The sequence below is a fragment of the Nipponia nippon genome, unplaced genomic scaffold (assembly GCF_047370975.1).
Source record: "Nipponia nippon isolate SJK-2023a ecotype South Korea unplaced genomic scaffold, ASM4737097v1 scaffold_12, whole genome shotgun sequence".
Lineage (NCBI taxonomy): Eukaryota > Metazoa > Chordata > Aves > Pelecaniformes > Threskiornithidae > Nipponia > Nipponia nippon.
In genome coordinates, this window is record NW_028262313.1 from 2704864 (window position 1) to 2727420 (window position 22557).

A 22557-nucleotide genomic window follows, 5' to 3' on the forward strand; every position below is an offset into this window, starting at 1 on the left:
CCCAGAAAGCTGCAGCGAGGCCTGGCACAGCCGGCGCCAGAAAATGCTCCATCAAGGCCCCATGCAGCCAACATCCAGGAGAGATGCTGCTCAGTGGGGTTTGCTCAAGGTCCACAGTCACGTTAACCCCCCTGCTTCCCACTCCGCGAGAGCCTCCTGCAGCTCCGGAGGGGAGAAGTCTCCGTGAGATGGTGTGTGCTATGGCAAAGGGCTCTCCCACCTCTCTCTCTGCTGTTTTTAATCCAGCTCCAGCTCTGCTGCTGCGGGGAATTAGCATTTTGGGGTGCAGCTCTCCTGCACACAGCATGGGGTACCCCAAACCCCTTCCCTCTCAGATCGCTGGGGTTTAACAAAATAAAATCAGCAGGCCAGCCACCTCAGCCAGCCCTATGGCGAAATAGTTATTAAAATTCAGCGCCGCAGCTCCTCGTGTCGGCAGAGGGCAGTGGAAGATGCTCCCAAACCTCCCAAGCCTCCCCTGGCTGCGCTGCGGAGATGGGGATCCGGGGAGGAGACTCCACCAGAGAGGAAGGGAAATAAAAATGCAGTTCCACCAGCAGCGAGGCTGACCCGAGCGCGGCGTTACCGCCAGGCACCCCGCCGGGTCGCGGGGATTTGGGCTCGTTGATCGGTGCGGCCGCGAGGCGGGAAGGCGAGGGGAGAAGGCCGCGTTTCCCACCGTCGCGCCCCTCCGGCTCGGGTCTCGCCCAGGCACGCGCAGGCTGCTCGGAGGCAGGGAGAACCACTGCTCATCCCCTGGCTGGGAGGAAGCGGATGGCGATGGAGCCGTCCTGGAGCTGGCAGCGATTTGCAGTCAGGAGCAGGCAGGCAGGCCGAGGAGAGGTTTTTTTGGCTGTAGCAACGTCCCAGAGGGTCTTCGCGAAGCCCGGCGAGCCGCAGCACGTAGGCAAACGTGTTCCCACCCTGCAGCCCGCCTGCACGTGGCTGGGTGCTGCTCTCGGGTGGTGGGAGAAGCGGGGAGACGCGGTGCGGCCCTGCCTGCCGCCTCCCTGCCGGCTCCGTGCCCTGCCCTGCTGCCTCGCCAGGCGTTTGTAATTAATACCCCTGGAGGTAAAGAAAGAGCAGCGTGAGGTTGGGATGTATTATTTTACTCTGATAGGAATCTGACACTGACACAGCCATTAGGGTAAAGAAAGAATAATAACTTAGACTTGGCATATATTAAAGCGTAAATACCTTCAGCGTGTGAAAAGACAGGCTTTAATATATTGGTGGCTTTGTAATTATTTATTGAAAGAAGAGAAAAGGCAGAGCTTATTGCAAAACAAGATGGAGGTGAGAGAGAGCAGCTCCCCGCCGGGTTTGGATCGCCACCGCTAGCCCTCCCGTCCTGCTTGGCGAACCCCAGCGCTGAGGCGACGTGGGGCGACCCAGGGCCCTGGGGAACATCCCGCTGCTGGGAGCAAGCGGCCGGCTCCTCGCTCGCCGCCCCGCAGCACGAAACCTGCCTGGCTGCGGGTCGGCGTTACCAAAACGCTCTCAGAACTTTTCGGGGTGGAGGGTACCGGCGAGCCAAAAATCCCCCTGGCAAACCCGGCGTGAAATGAAATAAATCCCCTCGCCGGGGCTGCGTTTTGCCACCGGCTCGGCCTGCTCCCGCTGCTTCGTGGACCTCGGCCGGGGCGGCGGGAGCGGCAGCATCAGCCCGCCGCGGCCATCGAGGGTCCCCCTCATCCCCCCAGCGCTTCCCCGCCGAGCGGTCTCCCCCCCCGCGGGATGCTCCCGCAGCCGGGGGGGCCGGACCGCGGCTCTCCCGGGCCGGGGGGCAGCGGGGGCCACCGGCGGCTCCCGCACCCCGGCCGGGCCCCGCGGGGGCGGTGCTGGCGGCGGCCCGCCCCGGGGCTGCGCCCGCCGCAGGATGCGGCGGCGGGGGCGGTGCGGCGGCCCGACGGGCGATGCGGGGCCGCGGCCGGGCCCGGGGCCGCCTTTAAGCCCGGCGGGCGGGCGGCGAGCGCGGTCGACGCCGGGAAAGAGCTGCCGGCGGCGGCTGGCCGGGCCCGGGGCGGCGGGGGGGAGCGGGCGGGCGGGCGGCCCCCGCCGCAGGTAGGGACCCGGGGGCCGAGCGGCGGCGATGGAGGAGGAGGAGGAGGATGGAGGCGGCGGAGGGGAGGCGGGGAGTGAGGCTGCGGCAGGAGGGGGCGGGCGGGGGGGCCGGCCGGGGGGGGCGGCGGGCATGTGGGACCGGCTGCGGGGCAGTCGGGCGGCGGGCGGCGGCCGGAGCGCGGCCGCGATGGCGCAGCGAGACGAGAAGGGGCCGGCGGCGGCGGGGACGGGCGAGGGCGAGCCGCGGGCCGGGGCCGGGGCCGGGGCCGGGGCAGGGGCCGAACGGGGGCCGAGCGGGGCCGCCGCTCCCTTCCAGCCCCCCGAGGGCGGCTTCGGCTGGGTGGTGGTCTTCGCCGCCGCCTGGTGCAACGGCTCCATCTTCGGCATCCACAACTCCTTCGGGATCCTCTACATGATGCTACAGAGCGACCTGGGCGAGGGGGAGAAGGACCCCGCGTTGGAGTTTAAAACAGGTACGGGCTCCCCGGCCCCTTCCCGGGGGGGGGAGCTGTCAGCCCCGCGGAGCCGCCCGGGCCGGGGGGAGCGGGGAGGCGGCGGGGGAAGGTGCGCGGCTCGGCCGGCGCTGCCTCCCGGAGCGCACCGGGGAGGCGCCGGCGCTGGAAGCTCCTTCTCGGATGCGTTGAACCACGATTGCTCCCTGCCCCCTCCATCCCTGTAGTCGTGGCTATATTTATCTCCAACAGCATCATGTGTTTCTAAGCTCTTATGTACTCAATTAAAAGTAATTAATCTGAAAAGCATGCCCTTAGCTTGTCCTGCCTGGTGTGTTTTGGAGTAAGGAGAGCAACGCTGGGGAATCGGCTGGTGTGTGGGAGCCACCCCCTTTATTTTTTATTATTATTGTTATTTTGTTTTGGGTTTTTCAAGCTGTGTGTCTGTCTGCCTTATCTGCCGGATCGCGCTCGGGGCTGGCTGTGGGAGAGCATCTGCCTCGCCGACACGCTTCCTCCAAGTCGTATCCATTCAGCGGGAAAGCCTACGTGGGGCAGGTCTGGCAGCGCTGCCTGCACGGTCACAGTGAGCGCGGTGCGGGGTCTCGAGTTAGCATCCGTTCATAGCAAGACCCACAAACTGCGCCCGGTTGTGTGTTTGGGTAGGACCTACGGGCTCAGCCAGGACCGAGGCTGCGTTGCGTTAACAAGAAGAAGGGATGTTGCTTGCTGCTTAAGTAGACTTGGCAGAGGGACACCAGCTTGCCGGGATGGTGGTCCCAGCAGGTCTGTGACAGGCACCAGTGTCGGGAGGCCTAGCCTTGTCCCAGGTCTCGATATCCTCCCCGAGAAGATCGTATCCATCCCCACGATGGACGCCCGTGGCCCACCTTGCTTTTATCTGGCGGGTAGAGACAAGCACTTGGTGTTGAGGGAAACTGCTTGTGGTGGTGTCCTGACTCTGGATGGGACGTGGGCAGCAGCCAGAAACCGAAGCGGGGGCGTGCTGCGGAGAGAGGCAGTGCTGGGGGACGCGTGAGGACCTGGAAGTCTTGTTTTGGGGACCAGCGTTGCCTGCGTTCCCTCCGCTCAGCTGATGCATGACTGGGGATCACAGCAATGAGCGTGCCAGGATGAAATCCATTACGAGATACACCGCACCTACAGATCACAAATTAACTCCGCGATACTGTTACCGGAGAAACCACGCGATCGTGTAATTACGGGCAGTAGCAGAGTGCCGCAGAGAGCTGCGGACGTGGGGCCGGTTGTAATTAGGGTGATTGATGGGCTGTACGAGTGTGTGTGTGTGATCCCCAGGAAGCTCATCGCGTAGCTCTCTGTTTCCTGCTCCCTGTGATCGTATCTAGAAAGCCTAAGGCAGAGCTCTAAAGGTAGAAGCGGCAACAAAAGAAATTAAATACTGCAAGTTCTGGTGGTTTAAAGGCTCCATGCCCAAGACGGAGGTTGTAGGAGTCAGCATCTGCCTCTTGCTCCTGCGATCTATTTATTTATGGCTATGACCGCACAGAGGCCTTGAAAAAGAAAGGCGTGTGGGTGTGCAAGGTGAACCCAGGCTCGGGAATTAAATCGCCTGGGTGACGAATATGTGCATTTTGGTCTGGGTGCTTAATGAAGAGACCGTTAATAACCCGTGCGCTGTGCGACGCGCCGGCCGAGCACTGCTTCTGCGCTCGGAGGTTGCGGTGCAGGGGCTCCGGTGGCGATGGAGCCCATCCGCCGCGGGGAGCGCGGTACCTCGGGGGCTGCAGCTGCACCGTCTGGGGCCGAGGACAGCGGGGTGCAGCCTGGGGCCCCCCTCCAGCCCTTCCTCCCTCGCTCCCACCCCTCCCCGCTCAGGGTTGCATAATTTCCCCACGGCGCTCGTTTGCGTGCAAACATAATCAGGAAAATATTGTAGCTCTCTTCCAAACGCTAAGTGATATGGCCTTCCTGAAAAGACCGGCGCTGTCTGTTTGTCCTCTGACGTCTGTCTGCTCCTGCCAGCTACAAGCAACAGCCAGACCCCAGGGTCCCCTGGTCCCTCACCAACCAGGAGCCGGTCGGGGGGGACGAGGACCTGCTCCAGCACCGGCATTCGGCACAGCCGTGGGCGCATCGCTTCCCCTTTTGGCTCTGCTCTTAAATCCCCTCTCTGTTCTCGGGAAGGTGGGTTTGTATCAAAGAGGGGGTTTGGAGGCAAAATGGGGAGTAATGTTGTAAGCCGGTCCGGCATCCCTTTAAAAATAGGGTTATGTTTATGCTAAAGCAGGTACTAGTCTGCACTAAACAATAGCCGCCCCAGCACACGGCTATAATTATCAAGGTTTATTTCTTGTTTGCATTGGTCACGTTTTCTCGCGTTTGATCTTGAGAAACGCAGGATCCGCGGAGTTCAGATTTGGGGTCAGGCTTTGAAAACAAACCCTCTCTCAACAATGCATTGAATGCATAGGCTCCTTTGTTTAAAGAAATATACTGCACCGCGTATGTCAACAAGCAGCGCCGGGCTGAGGCGGGCTGGCTGCCGGGACCACCGCGTGCCCCTCGCGGCGGGAAGCCAGAGCCGGGACTTTTGCAAGGCACACTCTGTGCTTTCGGGTTTGTTTTCTTTCGGGGGGAGCGGAGGACTGGGGGGGGATCGCTGAGACTGGAACGAAAAAAAAAAAATATACATGTGAGCACTCAGCCAGGAAAAAAAATATCGGTCTCCTCTGCTGGAGAGGTGTTGAGTGATGCTTGAAAGCATTTGCTGGGAGATGAATGGTGGCGTTTCCCTCCGGTTGTACAACGCTTGTTCTGGTGCCGAGGGATCCGCGGGGCACGGCCGCTCCGGTGCTGGCCCCGCCAGGCGTGGGCTGCCGCTGAGCTGAGGGACAGATGAGCCATCCTGGCATGCTCGTCTTCCCCAGCTCCAAAAGCCAATTTGAGTGGCAGAGCAGTCCTGGTAAGTATTAACTGAGTGTTGACTCTCTTACATTGATGTCTGCTCTGCCACCGCTTGGATGCTTTCCCAGCGTCGGGAGAGGTGAGTGCAAGGTGAGCCTGTTCCCGGCCAGGGCTGTGCCTTCAGCCGAGGAGGTCCCGCTTGCACCCAAGCCACCCGAGGGTCCTGGTGGGGTGCTCTGGCTACCCGGGGAGAGCCGGGAAGGTGACACTTCTCGGTGCATCTTGTTCCTCCAAACGCATCCTTGGAGGAGGCTGCCGGAGTGCCCCGTGCCCAGGAAAGCCGGGCTGGTGCATGGACCATAACCCTGGGCTTACCACATCATTGTGCTCACAAGGCCAAGGCATAGCTGATGTCGGCCAAGGCATAGCTGATGTCATCTTTATACCTGAATTCCTATCTGTTTTGGTCGGGAATTTCTTTGTGAGCGCTGATTTCACATCTTTAGGACAGGTGAACTTATCTGGAAAAAGCAATTTTCCTCCAACGTCGTAATGGAGGCTTGGTAAGAAAGGGTGAGTTTGTTTCTTGGAGAAAATAAAGCGTTTCAGTGCCAACAGTCATAGCGAAAGGTCGGGAGGAGAAGCCATGGACAACTCTCTGGGCTGAAGCAGAGTCCCAGGGTGGGTGAGCGTGGCTGGAGCACTAGGAGCTGAGAAGGGGAGCCCCGAGGAGAGCGTAAATGGCAAGAGGTAATTCTTGGCAATGGTCCCAGCTAAATTACAGCAATACTCCAGAGCCTGGGTGAGACCGAATAGGGGCGGCTGCCACGAAACTGCACTTTATTTAGCCCACTGCAATGAAAGACATCTACCCCAGGTGTTAGGTTTGGGCTTTGGGAAGGGTGAGGGCACTTTTATCGATGCTCTTAAATACAGATTACCAACCAGTAATATATCCAAGACCTGTGATGGGTGTCATCGCCCAGTGCTGGCGCCCGGGAAGCGCCTGTCTCCTGAAGGTGACGTTGTAGTTGTCACCTTCTTACCCAAATCTGCAGGATTTGGTGCTTTTCTCAATTTCCAGGGAGCTGCACTGGCCCCGTTTCACAAATGCTTTGGCCAGGGGCACTGTGGACCTCAGCATTCCTGGGGGCTTCCCCACATCCATCTGGGTTTCCAGCTCTCCTCCGCATTTCCTAACCCTGCGGAGGGATGCGCTGTCATGAACAATATTTACATAGCCCAGATGGGGATGTAAATCCAGAAAAAAGAGCTAAAAAAAAGCCTTTTATCACCCAGCCCTGCTAGCTGGGGAGTGCAAAGGGCACCGCGGAGCTTTCCCAGCTTTACTGGGGGTTTCTCATGGTTGGATGCTGGTGTGCCAGCACTGGGCTCTTCCCCAGCTCAGCTCTCACCATTCTGGGAGACGGAGCTTGTGATCGCAGGGAGCAGGGGCGAATTTCGGAGGAACTGGGTTTGCATCTCTTGAGCTGAGTGCAAGGTGCCGCGTGAGATAAAGCAGCCTGAAAAGCAAACAAAACACAGTCATGTCATTAAACCTGGTTCTTGAGGCTGTCAGTAGCGATTAAGGTCATTAGGAGGCCGGAGCGCTGTTTCTAAGGGAGGTTCTTGTTTTTAAAGACTTCAGGGGCCTTCTCAGCCAGCACACTGCCATTTTAGTGGGTTTTCATTTATTTTTAAGTGTCCTCCACCAGCCGGCCGAGGGATGCTCCAGTCTCAGTTGTATTTCTGGTGGCCATCGTCTTTGAGTGGTGGCAGCTCCCGTGACCTTGCTGTGATGTATGAAGAAGTGGTGCGTAGGGCTGTACAATTGGTTTGGGGTTTGGGTTTTTTTTTGGTCCTTTCAGTTACAACAAAACCACCCCACCTTGCGGGGTTTTGATTGTAGTTTAAACTTTGAAGGCACCGGGTTTCAGCTCCATCGCTGCGACTGGGCTGGGAGGAGGAGGAGGCATTGGAGGGAGAAGGGGGGTGGGTGCCGCAGGGTGCAGGGCTGGGATGGATGCGGAGGTGCGGGGTGAGATGGGGCGCGATGCGGTGCAGTGCTGTGGGGCTGGGGGGTCAGCAGCAAAGGAGCAGTTTCATTTCCCATTTTGGGGGAAATCCAGGAGTTGGACAAGTCACCCTTTAATCCCCTTAAAAACCCTCAGCAGCTGGAAGCTGACCATCAGCTGTGGTGGTTGACATCCAGCACCTTAAAATAGACCTAACCCATCAGGTTGGGCAAAACCCCGTAGCCGGAAGGCGCTGCTGACCTCGCTGGCTGTGCCCGTTGGGCCGGCTGCGCATAGCTCGCGCGGGCGTTGTCGCCCACCTCCCACCTCGTGTCCCCGGGGCAGCTCCTCTGCCTCCCTCCCTCCTTATCCTGCGTGTTTATGGACGCGTCCGCCCACAGGTCAGCACCGCTGGGTGCCCTGTCCCCCCATGCACCAGGCGAGCGGTGGGAGAAGCCGTCTTCCCAAAAATCCGATGGCGTGATGGAGACCACCGGGCTGGGTGGACATGGAGCTGGGGCTGCCGGATCCCCCGTGGGGTTGGTAGGGATGTTTGGGGAAGGAGGAATAACCTGGGTTTCCACCATCCCAAGGCTGCGAGCCCACCGGCACTGGCAGGGCTGAGCTCTGTGGGGTTGGCAGTGCCCTGGTTGCTTTGGAAAGTGGCCGGAGGGATGTCTGCAGCCCCATTTTGTGTCCTGCAGTGCGCAGGGGGAAATTCCTGCTGGGGCGTGGGTGGCAGTAAACAAGCCCAGCCACTGCCACGCTAACAGGGAGCTAATCCCAATGGGACGGTGGCACCGGTACCCGCTGTGCCCAGGGGGATTTGTATCCGTCGGCAGCATCTCGATATAGGGCCTGGGTAACCTTTTGCTTTTTTATCCCGGTGACTCCTTGGGACCTCTGCCAAAGCAGCGTGGCGTGCGTGCCAGCAGTGGAGTGACAGTGCGGCTGGGCGAAGTGATGGGAACCTCGGCGGCGTTTGGGTTGGTGCCACGTGTGCTTGCCCTGGCCCGCCACCCCCACCGTGGGCTCCCAAAGCAGTCCCCTCTTGCTGGAAACAGCTGAGGCTTCACCCTGGCTCAGTAATTGGTGTTTTGCCCACTTTTGGCTGGTGGCTGAATGCCATAGGGAATTTTCTGGCATGTCACCAAATACCTTGGTCTCTCCCGCTCAGTTTTTTTGGGATGACGACCCTTCAGGGGTTTCCTACGAGCTGGGCAGGGCATGGAGGAGGATGCCAGCATTTCCCGACCAGGACAGTGGCCGTACACCCACCTCTTGCAGCCAGCGGTTTCCCTGGAGAGCCACTTTTCCCCGGCTTTCCACAACCATGAGACTCTGTGTCCATGGCATAACCGTACCTGCTCTGGCAATGGGGGACAGGAGGACCGGGTACCCCCTGTACACCAGTATAACATGCATGCAGAACCGCTGCTGTACCCATTGCAGAAGGGATTTGTTGGGTTTTGCCTTCCCCTGCCTCAAAGGATTGATTATTCCCTATTGCAAGGGAAGGAGATGCTGCCTTTTGGCGTTCATCCCTGTGGGAAGAGGCCCGGTGGAGGGGCGTGTGCCGGGCTGGGCATCACCCTGGGGGCCCTGCCCGGCTCTCGGGCTGGGGTGTTGCCCGTGCCCACCGCGGGCGCTGGGGAGCTCGGTTCACTCCAGGCTCTTTCCGTTCATCCACCCCGAGACAGTTGGGGCGGTTGCAAAACCCACATGACGTGTGCTGGGAATTGCTGCAACACGCTCGCAGGTGCGAGCCATTCCAATCTCTCCCAGGCACCTCGTACAACAGGTCCTGCCAGCTGCCGGGGCAGGCGGGACGCGGGGCTGCCCGCAGCACCCTGCCTGCACCGCCGCCTGCCTGCGGCACGGACTGCAGGCAGCAAAGCTCCTGCCACCGCTTCATCCTCCATCAAGCAGACCCCGCAGGGCAGGGGTGCAGCCGTGGAGGGTGGCACAGCCCTGCGTTCGATTAGCATGTTTACAGGCTTTTTTTTTCCCCCTTGCTCTTTTATTTGTAGATCCCTAAAAAATTACCTGATGCAAGAGCTCCCCCCCACCCCCAGCACATCCCTTGAGAGCCAGAGTGGGGCGAAGCGTCGGGGAAAGCCCTTGGGAACGGCTGCCAGGTCGCAGCCCTGTGCCTGTGGCAGGTTGCTTCGCTGGGACTCGTCTTGGGCATGCCTAGCAGCCGTGCCGTGCCGTGCCGTGCTGTGCCATGCCGCCGGCTGCCCTCCATGCAAGGAGCAGCTCTGGGTGCTCCAAGCAACCTCCTGGGCTTGTGTGGGACCGGCAAGAGGATGGTGGTGGCGTGCTGGCAGCTCAGCCCTGTCACCCCTTTGCACCTTTGCTTTGCACACCCCAGGGGAGCTCCAGCCTGGAGATATCCCGTACCTACATCCCCGCATCCCGCAGGGCACAGAAGTTGCACCACACCGCTGTGATATACGCTCCCGGCACTGCGTCCTGGTGCAGGCACCTCAGTGCAAGACGGAGATGGTATTTCGGGGTCGGCGCTGCCAGCAGCGCGGCTCTGGGAACATCTGGTCTCCAGAAGCCTATGGTGGAGGTGATGAGCTCACCGGACCCTGTTTCTCCCCATCTTTGGGTTTTCTTTAGCTCTGGGTTTGGATTTAGCAGCTCAGTGATGGCTTTTAGCTTGCTTTCCCTGACGCAGAGCGGAGAGCAGGGCTGCAGCCGGCCTTCCCGGGGCTGACTTGCTGGGGTTTGCCCCAGGTGAACACCGGGGCCCTCCTTGGGAAGGAGAAACAACCCTCCCACAGCACCTGCAGTGAAGGAACCTGCTTTGAGCACCCACCCATCGCCCTGTCCCCCGGGCCCAGCTGGGACCCCTGGGGCACGCAGCCCCCCCAGCACCCCCAAAAGCCCCTTTCTTGGCCATCTTGCGTCAGGCACCAAAACAAAGCTTTTGTTTCAAACTCTTGGCCTTAATCTGTCCGCCCGCAGATCCTGTGCGTAAAAGGGAGATGAAATCCTTCCCTCTCGGGGGGATGTTGCGCGAGCGGGTGTGTCGGTGCTTGCCAAGGAGTCAGGCGTTTCGGCCGGAAGGTTTGTACAAACCCCGCGCGAAGCTGCGGGAGCTCGCTTAATAAAGCTGGAGCCCGCCGAGGTGGAAGTCAAATCTAATGGCAGCACCTTCAGTGAGGGTTGTGTCTCCTGTGCACCGTCTGAATCGGGTCTGATGGAAAAAAATCATCTGTGATTAAAGATTGCCGGTAATTACATAATGGGTATGCACCAGATGATGCCCAGACAAGCTCCTTCCTGGGATTTCCCAACTTTTGGAGTGTTTAACTTTGCAATCATCCTAAAGTGTTTCTACCATGGGGAGGGGGTAATTATTGGTATTACGGCAGCACCCAGCGCGATTGCACAAGGCTCAGCAGCAGCACGGTGGCGGCTGGAGCCGGGCTCATGGGCGAGCCTGCCTCTTCTAATAGCTGGGGCAGCTCTGCAGCACGGTCAGGCACGAGAGATGAGTCTCCCCTTTCCATATGCAGCATTGCGATGGCAGAAAAGAATAGAAAAATAGGAGAGAAAAGCTGCTTTTTGGGTCTATCCACGAAGCAAGCAGGGCGGCCCAGGCCGCGTGCTTGCTCCATGGCTGACCAGTGGTGAAGAGGCACCGTCAAGATGTTCTTAATGGCAGGCCACCTATTAATCCATGTATTTTAGCAAAACCCAGTTCATTTCTTAAGGTTTGTGTAAGCAATGGAAGTGGGGAGCACTGGGGGGGGGGAGCTTGTCCGGGATTAAACTCGCCTGAAAGCCAAGCACGCCAAGCTCGCGAGCCTGGGGAGAGCTTAATTAAAGTCAAAGGAGAAGCATTTCCAAGAAAATAATACGGGATATTTAAACGGGATATTTTTGTTCTGGGCCCAGAATGTCTTCTTTCCCTCTTCGGTGTCAGCTTTAATAAAACAAAATGAGATCTCCAAGAAAAACAAATTGGAGCTCTTAAAAGGCGCTGCAGAGATAAAAATCAGTAACACTGTTGCTGGTAACACCTTGGGTTATTAAAACGGAAAGAATGCTAAAGATGCGATTTGCATCGGCCTTTCTTGTGGTTGCGCCCGGGCGGGAGCCTGCTCGCCCTGTGAGGGGGGTGTGGGCTTGGCATGGCCCCGGCGCCCCTCACCGTGGCCTCTGGGCTGGGGTGGGTGTGCGGGGAGCGAGTGGCTTTGCTGGCCAGGCGGATTGGGGTGTATTTGGGAAACCGTCACGCGGGTGGTATTTTGGAGGGCTTTATTTTTCTTTCCTAAGGTGAGTGAATGCTGCTCTGCCGAAAGCTGGCGGGGTCAGGAGCGGTGCTGCGGTCAAATACTAAAAAGCTTGAAAAAATGGCATGAATCAGGATTCAAGTGGTATCAAACTCGAAAAAATCAAGTTAAATCAGGGCTGATCTTGTTGGAAAGGATGCCATAGCCCATCAGAGCTTTCAGAGGTGACAAACATGCGGATGAAAATACCAAGCTGCACTTATTACGGCCTGAGAGCTGCTGGGTGCGGCTTTGCTCAGCACCAGGCTGGGGAACTAGAGTCACCTCCTCTAAAACCAGTGCCCCAATCCGGCTGGTGTGGCTGAGCGTGCCGAATCCTGTACTGAGGGGCTGCTCTCAAAGTGGCCCGGCTGCTGGCGGGCTCTCCCGGCTGCGTGCCCACGGCTTGCTCCTTGGGATGCTGAAGCAGGGATGCAGGGAGGGCTGGGGAGCAGCTGGTGATGTGGTTTCGCACTTTGGTCCCTCGACTATCCACGTCTACCGTCCTAAGGAAGAGTGGCTTAAAAGCTGCTCCTTTTTTTCCATGTGCTTCCCTCCTGGCCGGAGCTGACCATCGCCTGGTCGGAAGCTGGCGGGGGCACTGCTGCCTGCCCTGGGTACCACCCAAGGTCTGCGGGGATGGAAGCAGGGCGGCACGCCAGTACGGGGGTGATGCTGCTGACCCAGGTTCAGAGCGAGGAAGCCCAGCGCTGCCAGAGGGTCCTGTCTGTCCGTCTGTCTGCCAAGCAGGAGGATGCTTTTGGACAGGGTGGCTTTCAAATGCCTGGTGTGATGCCGTCCACCCCATAAACCCAACCCGTCCCTCCCTGCCAGTGGGATGGAGGTGCAGAGGCCAGCTCCTGCCTCGCTGCCATGCCCGGCTCCATCGGATAAGGCAATTATAGCTTTATCGCTTAATTGCAGAGTATAATAATAGCAGAGTGTTGCTGAGATAGGACGTTGCCAAGGGGTCAATATTGGCGGTGTTGGGTTTTTGGTTTTTTTTTTCTTTTTTCAAAAACTCGGTGGGGCCTCAGCGCTGCTGGAGGTGTGATGTTTTCGTGGGGCTCCTCCTGCCCGTACCCCACTGCGTCCCTGCCCGCGGGGAGATTCAGCATCAAATAAAAGCCGTGCTGACCGCCTTGATGCCAGGGAAGCTGGCCTGCAGTGGGTCAGAAACCAGCCTGGGAGGGGAAAGTGTGAGGACCGACAGGGATGTTGTCTACCACTTTCTGGATAGCTTTTCCCTTGCGCTTTGGGAATGCGGTTTCCATCCCTTGTAGGTTTTTCCTGTCCTTGGCAGGTTGCAGGCTGCATGCTTGCCGCTGCACGTGGGCGTCGGGCTAATGCTGGGTAGCCGTATGCCTTCGGGAGGGAGAGCCGGGTGCGTATCCTAAAGCCCTTGCACAAGGCTTTTCCGCTCTCGGTGTCGCGTGTGAAGTGCTTGACTGGGGCCCCTGCGCCGAGATGGGCAAAGGAGAATTTCATATTTGGCAACTCTTTCCCGGCCTGCTGGGGCTGGTGTGGGAGAGGCGAGTGGGGCATCAACACCGATACCCGGAGCTCTGCTTGCCCCCGACCCACAGCGTCCCGGTTTTCCACTGTCCCCATGGAACCCTGCGGCTGTCACGGTGGTCGTGTGCTCCCGGCGCCAGGATTCAGGGCATTTCCCTGCCCAAACTGGCCTGGCTGGGGATTTTTCTGCCTTGAAAATGGGGATTTTCAAGACCCATATTGGTGCAGGGTGGGTTTCTCACCAAGAACTGAAGTTTTGCCGTGTTTGTCCTGACATCTGCAGGGTAGGGTGATAAAAACTCAGGACATCTGGGGACAGGGGATGGTGTCGCAGGCTTTTAGCTGGGAGAGCCTGGCCCTTGGGATCTGCATTTTGGGAGAGGGCCTTTATTAAGGGAGATTCATATAAAAATCAAATGTGTTGCCCGAAGCTAAGAAATCATGGCAGACTTTTTTTTTTTTTTTTTAAGCTGTTAAACTCTGCCCTGCTTCAGTTCATCAACCAAAGCCTGAACCAAACAGCCAGGAGTGGAGGTACTTCAGGTCCTGATTTGACCTCTGTGGCTTGCTGTTAACCCTCGCTGGCCCATCCTAAATTACACCCAGAGACAAGATTTGCCCCAGTCTGGGTGTCGCAGCTCGTTTCTCTCCCTTGGGACAGCATTTTTCCCACCCACCCCATCTGCAGCCTCCCCCCACCACGGTCTGTGCCCCACTGGCCTCGTAAAACAAAACACGCCACATTAAAAAGCAGAAAGCCGTTTTTACAGCAGGGTGGCGGAGAGTTTTTCTGCTCAATGAAAGCGGTTGCTTAGATTTTTATTGTGGGAGGAAGAGGAAAAAAAAACCCCCAAAAAGCTGTTGGGAAGATGATGCCAGGCAGAGCAGCATGAAAAGCAAGGTCTTTGGGGGTTTTAATGTTTCCCCTGCTTCCAAAGCAGGAATTAGCTATGGCACAATGTCAGGCATTGCCCCCTGGCCACACGCTGGCACTTTTTGCAGCAGATAGCCCTTTCTTTTATTACTTGGGCCACCTGGCTGTGCCAGGGCAAAGGTCAGGCTTCGTCTGAGCCTTTGAATTTGGGAAGATGATGAGGAGTCGAAAGAGCAGGGTGCCGGGGCCGGTGTGCAAGCGGCAGGTTGTTGGCTGGCTCCCCCATTAGTCAGGGCTGGTGACGAGTCAATCTCCTTTTCCATTTTCTTATGAATGAATCAGTTTTGGCTCAGCCCGATGGTCAGACTGGTTAAGCGAGAAGCAGCTGGTATTAGTCTCATTAGCAATCGAGACAGAAGCGAGCCTCTCCCCAGCTCTGCAAATGTCGCGTGATCCCCAGCCGGCCCGTAGCTGCTGTCTCGGTGCCCAGCGGGACTGGCAGCAGCGTGGGAGCCCCCCGAGCCCTGGCTGAAGGGGGGTTCCACTTCTCCATCACACCGTTCCCTTAAACCTCCGTGCACCTCCCGGCTCCCCAACCCACTGAAGCTTCATGGCCAAGTTAAACGAAGTGGCACATGCAAATGGAGATCTGCATCTCATACTTTCTGCTGTCCTAGTGCATGGTCGGTGCCGCAGCACAGTTTTTTTTGGGGGGGGGGAAATTTCAGCTTTGGGTTGCCTGCGGTTGCTGCTTGGCTGTGGCCAGGGAGCACGGCTCGGCTGTGTTTGCTGCTCCAGTCCTCAGGTGGCCCCAGTTCAGAGTTGCTCCTTGGCCAGAAGAAAGGGCTGGACATTTTGCCACGACTTCGGCTGGAGCAGTTGGGATTTGGGAGCCTGAGCAGGACCCAGGGAAGGGGTATGCGGGCAGCAGCGAGCTGTGGGCTGCCTCTGCTCGGCCCCGTGGCTCCAGACCCCATGGTGCAGATTTACCCTGGTCTCACTGGTCTTTCCTTCGTTGCTGGCACACAGCACACACATTTGGCCCCACGGTGGCATTCGGCACCCTTGCCCCGCTCTGCCCATCCGTAATGCCACCACCATGCACGTGCATCAGCTCGCCACGGCCAGGCAGAGCTTGGGAAGGGAGAGCCCCATGTCGGGGTCCTTGCAGAGGCTGAGCCCCTCCTGAGCAATCTGACGATGCTTCAGCAAACAGACCGTCCCCAGCGCTGTCACAGGGCGGCGGGTGGGCTGGTGTCCTCCAGCAGAACTCCATGGTCCGGCACTGGGGCGAGTGGCAGGGTTAGATCCACCCCACGCTCGGGGCTTTGCAAGCCAGGGCTGCCCGTGGCCCCTCGCATCCCTCCCTGCCCCAAAATCCTGGGGGCTTCAGCTCTACGTTGCTGAAGCCACTCGGCCCCTGCTCTTCCCTTTGCCCCTGGGTGTCAGGGGACTTTGTGGGAGAAACTGGAGCCGAGCCGCTTGAAAACAAGCCCGGGGACTGCAGCGTGTGTTACCTACAGCAATCCCATGGTTGGTGCCATGTGGTAACAGGGTAATTTTGATTCCTGCTCGTACCCCAAAATGCAGTATTTCCATGGGGAGGAAGAGGAGGCTTACTGGCCATGGAGGTAGGATGTATGGCTTTTAAACCTGAATCACAGGAGGACCAGAACTTACCCAGTAACTGATAGAAACCTTCATTAACCTGTCCTGTTATTTATTCCGATTTCAAAGCCCTTGATGCAGCAAAAAGCAAAGGCATTTCGCCGGGGAAGCGCATTAATGTTTCACCGGGCTTCGAAGCACTTTGCTGCCGAGGCACTTCAAATGGTACGGGCTGTCCCCAGCTCCCCTCCGTCTCGTTAAACATTGTGCGGCTCCGGGGAAGCCACGGCGTGGCTCTGCCCGCAGCCGTCGTGTGGGCTAAAGCCCTCAGGCAGTTGCTTTTTTAATATATATGTATATGTGTGTATATACATAGATGCACACAGGCATATATATGCACATATATGTATATGTGTGTGTATGTATTATGGATCTCCATTCAAGGTGCATCGGCAGGAGCTGGAGGGCTCGGGGCTGGGTTCCCGAGATGCTAATGGGAAACATGGGGCTGGGTACCATCCCACGCAGGAAACCCCGACGCCTCGGCCGAGGCTTTTCTCCACTCGCCCGGAGCATCGAAGGGCAGGGCTGGCCCTTCCCCGCACCGCGGGGCAGCTGCCGAAGCCACCCGGCGTCTGAAAAACTTTTAAATGAGAGCAGGTCAGCCAAAAGTAACAGCCCATTGGCAAAGGGGTATAACCTGTTTCTTGTTGGGGAAAAAAAAATTAAATAAAATATTGCTGTTCTTCAGTTTCCTTTAGCTATCGGATTTGCTTAATTACAGCATGGTCTATTTTTCTGAGATATCCAGGTGTTCTCAAATGTGTGCTTTAATGTGAGGAAACTCCAAGAGATTAAAATCACATGGATATTTTACCTCTCTTTTGGCCTCCGGGTATTTGGTTTAATGATGATACGCAAGTCTTGCGTCGTTCAGGGATTTTTTTTCCCCATCAGTAGGCTTCAGGAGCACTATCCAGAGGCATTAGTGTCTCCGTGCTGGAGAGCCAGGGGAAACTCTCCAGCACCAGAGGAGGAAATAATTTCCTGATAGCCATCAGAAGAACAGCCCAGATCTTTCACCACGGAGCCATTTTGCCTCACGGACACGGCTGGGGCAGCCCGGGATGCTGCCCTGGCTGTGTGCCCCTCAAGGGCTCTGCTCGACCTGCTTACAAACAGCTGGTCTTCATTTATTTTGATTTCTAAAGATATTCGCTCAATGGAGGAGGCTCCCCGATGGATCCCCAGTGCGGTCAGTCATCACCTTGCGCCATCCCTCGCGCCGCAGGAGGGTTTGGGCTGGGGCTGAGCACCGGGACCGGCCCGGGGAGCCGCCGACGTGGTGGGAGAGCCCAGATGGAAGAGGCCATGGCAGGGAGCTGTTATCTCCTTTGTGAACGAAGCTCGAGGCTCGGGGGCAAAACAACTTAAAAGCCGACTGGCGCAGCCTGGAGAGGGGCCTCCCTTCGGAAAGCGCCCGCAGCAGCCGCGGCTGCCGCCTAGATTTTCCCTTTCATATTTCTAGCCCCGTATATAGTCTGGTATTGGGCGGACTTTGTCTTCGGGGAAACTGGGGCCTTGTTGGGTGTAAGCAAATAAGTAACATAACTGAAATATTTGGATAATACTCGGGCGGGCAGCTCTGCTCGGGTGCTGTGGGGGAGGCATCGCTGCCGCCCCTGCACTCTCTGTTTCGGGGCGCTTGCCCCAGGGGGGCTCAGGCTGAGGTTGCTGCAGCATTTTTTTCCCCTGGAGCTTGGAGGGGTCCATGGGGTGGTTACGGGCCGGGGGGATGGAGGGGAGGATGCTGTGATGCACATGGGTGCTGCTGGGAGGAACATGGAGGATGCTTTCTTCCAACCTCGCTCATCCTCAGGGTGCCCCAGCCTTGGCCAATTAATTGGGACAATTAATTTTTAGTCAGTCCCCAGGAGGGACGTGGGAAGGGGTCTCTGCTGAGTACCGCGCACCGGGAAAGGGTTGGGTCAACTGGGAGACGCGGAGGAGAGGAGGGGGGACGATGTGCAGTGCTGAAGCTCGGGTTGGGGTTGTTCCTGTGAGAGGAGGGAAGGTGCATCACTGCCTTCAGCTGCCTAAAAAGCTGCAAAAAAAGGTAATAAGCTGTTCTCTCTGTCCGGTGAGGGACAGGTTGCAAAGTGATGCTTTGAAATTTTGCAGCAAGGAAGGTGTTGGTTGGGAGAAGTGCAAGAAGACCAGCCCTTGTCTAGGGAAGGCTGGAGATGCCCATCACCGGAGAGTTTGGAGAAAAGGCTGGGCAGAAGTCCGCCAGGGCTGGGAGGACACCGGAGATGTCCTGCAACGGCACCTATTTGTCTAAAAAATGGTGGTTTAAGTGTCTGGGCCGGGTGGAGGAGCTGTGGCCAGGGCTCCTGGGTTTGGTCTCAGGCTCACTGTGACTCTCTCCTTAATGGTCAGGGTTGGCAAAGGGCTGGAAGTATTTTTCTTTCTGAGTATCCCTTAATTAACTGAAAGGGAAGGCTGTCAAGTACCCACTGGGAGGGGAAAAAGATCTTCATGAGCAGCCCAGCATTTCGCCTCCATTTATTCTCCCCAGCCTCTTTGTTTTCCCTTTGAAAAAAAGGGTGTTTTTCTCTTTCCCTCCATTTAACTGCTATTTATTTGCTGGTAAATGGAAGGAATTCAGCTGGGATCAGCCCAGCTCCTGCCAGCAACTGGAGTTGAAAAGTTTCCGTGGGGAAGATGTAAGAGCAGAGCAGGGGGGTTGTTTTCCACCCGCCGCCCGTCCTCGCTCTGCGGGCCCCTGCATCACGGCCAGCCAGGTTGGGTGGGTTTAATTCTCCTTTTTGACTGGGATGTTGACAAGCACCCATGGGAACTGCAGTGGGAGGAGCGCAGGCGCGGGCCAAAGGGTTTCTTCTCGCCGTTAATGGGAAACAGAAGATGGCTCAGGAGAAATTTGGCAAAGAAGGAAACTTTTCTGTCTCTTCCAGCTTGGAAAAAAGCATCCTTTCTCACCCCAGCCTCCCCGCAGAAGGCAGAGGGTTCCCAAATGCAGCCCAGGCGGGGTTTGCTGGCGGTGGGGGAGAGGAGACAGAAAGCTCCCAGTGATTTCGCAAGGGATGGAGCAGTCTTGGGCCACCAGCTGCGTTTCGGGAGGGGTACCCAACCTGCCGCCTGCTGAGGGCCAGGAGCCCTTCTGTCTTCTCCCCAGGGGACTGGGATGCCCCAGGTGCTTTCACCCCAGAGTAACGTTGGGGATTTTGGGGTTCTGCAGCCCTGCCTTGGGTATAATATCACCACATAGATGGAGAAGTGATGCCAGCTGAGGTGGTGGGTTTGCGCTGGGAATAGGCACCTGTAGGGATGCACATGGATGCTGTGCCTGGCCGGGAGATGAACCACCGACCTTGACATAGACCTTGCCTGTTGGCATTGCCCCCTCAGCTCGGCCCATGAGCTGCGATGCTGCTTTGCCGTCTGCGCTGATGTGCGCTGGCCGGGAGCCATGACCTCTGCGTCCCAGCAGCGTATCAGAAAGCCAGCCGAGCTGCTCTGAGCTGGGGAAATGCCGTACCAGTCACATGCATGGGATGGCTAGCAGGGCGCAGGTGAGCGCAGGGCAGGGGGTGAGGTGCCCCCGGAGTCTCCATCCTGCTTTTTTGGGGTTTCAGGTGTCCCCCCAAAAGTGGCAGCGCTCATCTGGATCCCTGGCTGGGAAGCGGTGGCTGGCGCTGGCTAGGCATATACCGTAGCGCTGCTGGCCCGATCCTGGTGCCGGTGCCGGTGCCAGGCTGGGACGGGCGGGAAGGCTGCCCCTCTCACGGCTCGTGTCCTTGCAGGTGCCCACCCCCTTGCATCCTCCCTGCCCTGTTTGCAAATGTGGTGGTTTTGCCTTGGATGGACGATCACGTCTCGCAGAGCGGTCTCTTGGTACTGGTGGTCTCCAAAGGGAGATAAAGCGGTGGGGTGAATTCCTGAAGCTTCTCCACCCCCGTCCCCCAGCTGCACTGTCCTCCCAGTTTTCTCTGTGCTGCAGGAACTGGTTACCAGGACAAGTCTGCCAGTTAGAAGAAGCAGCCACGGTGGGGATTCGGAGGAGATGACACGTTTTTGGGTTGGGGGGAGAGGAAGGGTGTCACCACTGCCCTGTCGGGGACGGGAGGATGGCCATGGCAGGGCATGAATGCTGAGCTGTTCCTAAGCGAGTGCTTTGCGCGCTTGCACGAACAACTGGAGGAGGTTAATCATAGTCAAAGGTCAGTGAAGTTTGGTCAGGTCACGGCTTTTCCAAAGGCTTAAAATTTCGGACGTGCAGCAGCCGGTGTCCGGGGCCATGGCTGACCCATGCTGTCCCACTGGAGTTAATCATTGCCGTCGGCTCCGGGACCTGCCTGGCTCCAGCAATGGGAACTGTTTCCCCAAAAACACAGGGTGAGGAGCCAGCACATGGGGCCTGGAGGAAACCCCAAGCTGCCAGGGTGCATTGGGCTGGGGAGAGCTGGACCCCTAACCCTGACCCTGACCCTCACCCAAACCCTAACCCTGACCACAACCCTGACCCTAATCCAAACCCTGGCCCTGACCTTGACTCTGATCTTGACCCTGACCCAAACCCTAACCCTAACACTGACCCTAACTCAAATCCTAATCCTGACCCTGACTCTAACCCTGACCCTAATCCTGACCCTGACCCTTTACTCTCCCTTTCATTTTATAAGGTAGATATTGTGTTTATTGCCCTGTTGGAAGCAATGTGGTCACCCAGAGTGGGGCAACCTGGAGAAGCCGCTGGCAGCCGCTCGGGACCCCTCCACTCTCCTCACTAGCCCTCATGGGCCCCATGCTGCCGTCTGCACTTGGGGCTGGACAGGGGGGAAGGACCTGGTCCGCTTCGGTCACCCAGTCCCAGCTGGGAGGTCACTGGGGGCTACTGATCCAGCCCCTATGGTAGGAGATGTGGCTGCTGCGTGCCGGGAGTGCGTAAATCCCAAATTGCTCCAAATTAAGCCGAGGAATTGTGAAACTTGGGGTCTGGCCCCCGTCTGCTTGCATCGCTGAGAGTTCGCTCTCCAAAATGGGGCTGGGGGCTGTTGGTAGTTCCCCACCGTGCTTTGCCCACCCTGCCGCTGCAGAGCTGCCGAAGAAACACAGGGGTCCTGTCCTTCAGGTGAGTGCCTGCATTGCAGGGGGGACATCCGAAGGGCATCACAGCTGGGGAGAAAAATTATATTAAAAAAAAAAAAAAACGGAAGGATGGAAAAAATCAGGTGGAAGGCCTCCTGGGTTTGGAACCGTGTGTTTGGGTGAGCACCAGGAGCTGTGGGGGCAGCCAGACCCCGGGCCGGTGCCTACGGTGCTGTGCTCGCTGCTGGTGTTCCTGATGCTGGAAAGGTTTTTTTTTTTTATATATATATAAAAAAATACTTTTTTCTCCCTGTGGGTGTGTTTTGAAAAGGGGCTTGAGAACAATGAGGATTAACAAGCAGATAGAGAATTAAATGCAGGGTTTGAGTCTTCAAATGTGTGCACATTTCAGAGCGCCTGTTTGTGCCAAGATAAACTCCGTCAGGAATAAACATCGTTTTACATGAAAGGCTAATTACAGATTGGCGCTCCGCGAGCGGGAGGAGGGAATTTTCACCAATTAAAACGGAACTTTTCTGTTTTTCATAAAATTGCTGGATTAAAACACAGCCAGGGGCTGGTGAGGTGTTTGACAGCGCAGTTGATGAAGGGGATGCTCGCCCCCCGGACGGGCTTTTTTTCTCCCAGTACTAAAGAGGCTCTGCCAGTTCATTCGGGCAGGAGCTGCGTTAGGGCACTGGTTTTGCCCAAGAGCAGCTGAACCCCAAGAGATGCCCTCCAGGCATGCAGCCCCAGGCTTTCACCCGGGGAGATGGGACATGGGCAAACTTGGAGTCACCCAACGTCAGCAGAGATTGAATTAAGAAGATCTCCAGCCTCCTCGAAGGTGTAGGTCATGGAAAGACATCTAGATGGGATGTGGTGGATGGGAGCCTGTGTTGAGATGAAGTTGTTGCAACCATAGCTCCTATTTGTTGGGTAGCTTTAGTGTGTGGTAGGTGAATCATCTCTCAAAAATGGTAAGCCAGAAGGCGATGTGGAGAAGAAAAACCTTCCTGGCCTGCCGAGGGGAGTGCTGGGGAGAAAAATCCAGCCTGGGCACATCGGGGGGTTTCAGCTGCAGAGCACGTGCTGCCTTGTTGCTTTTGGATGGATTTCACAAGAATTTGCATTTCTGGACCAGCTCTGGAGCCTCTGAGGCCGAGCGGGAGCAGGGCTGTGGACGGGGAGGACGTGCTGCAGCTCAGACATGAGCTTGAATGCCATTTTGCTCTAACCGGGGTCGAATTTTATACTTTTGGAATGAAACGATGCAAATGTGGCTGGGGCTGAGTTTCTCCAAGACCTTCAGCACATGAATCTCAGGCAAACACTCCGCGCCTGTTGCTTGCCAAGCAAAACCACAGATTTGTCTCCATCTCTACTTAATGTGGCCACAGGGCAGCTAATATTGGGACTTTTCTCTCACATAAGCTAGTATCTGTCACTTAGTGGTTGCAGGAGGTGGCCTGGGCATCATCTCTTAAATGTCCCCTGCGTCCTTGAGAGCAAGGGAAGGTGGAGAGGCCCGATGAGGAGAGACGTGGTGGGTTTTTTAAAGCAAAGTACGTTCCCAGCCTGCTCTGCTCCGGTGCCCTGTGCTCCTGAACCAGTTAAGAATTGATTTTTTAAAAGTCTCCTATGGCAAAGACTGGATGGACACTTGCTGGGTCTGGTCTCTGAGTTGTTGCATTATCCATGGTCATGGGACAATGCTGCAGTGACAGTAGCTGCCACTTCTA

General features: G+C 57.2%; 1 protein-coding gene across 1 annotated transcript in view; it reads left to right on the plus strand.

Annotated features, from left to right (window-relative positions):
- The first annotated feature begins 2092 nt into the window (after window positions 1-2092).
- SLC16A2 (solute carrier family 16 member 2) overlaps window positions 2093-22557 on the plus strand; it is a 35248-nt gene continuing 14783 nt past the window's right edge. Inside the window, exon 1 of the mRNA XM_087748637.1 lies at window positions 2093-2537. Coding sequence (XP_087604763.1) covers window positions 2093-2537 — 445 coding nt within the window. The remainder of the gene's footprint in view (window positions 2538-22557) is intronic.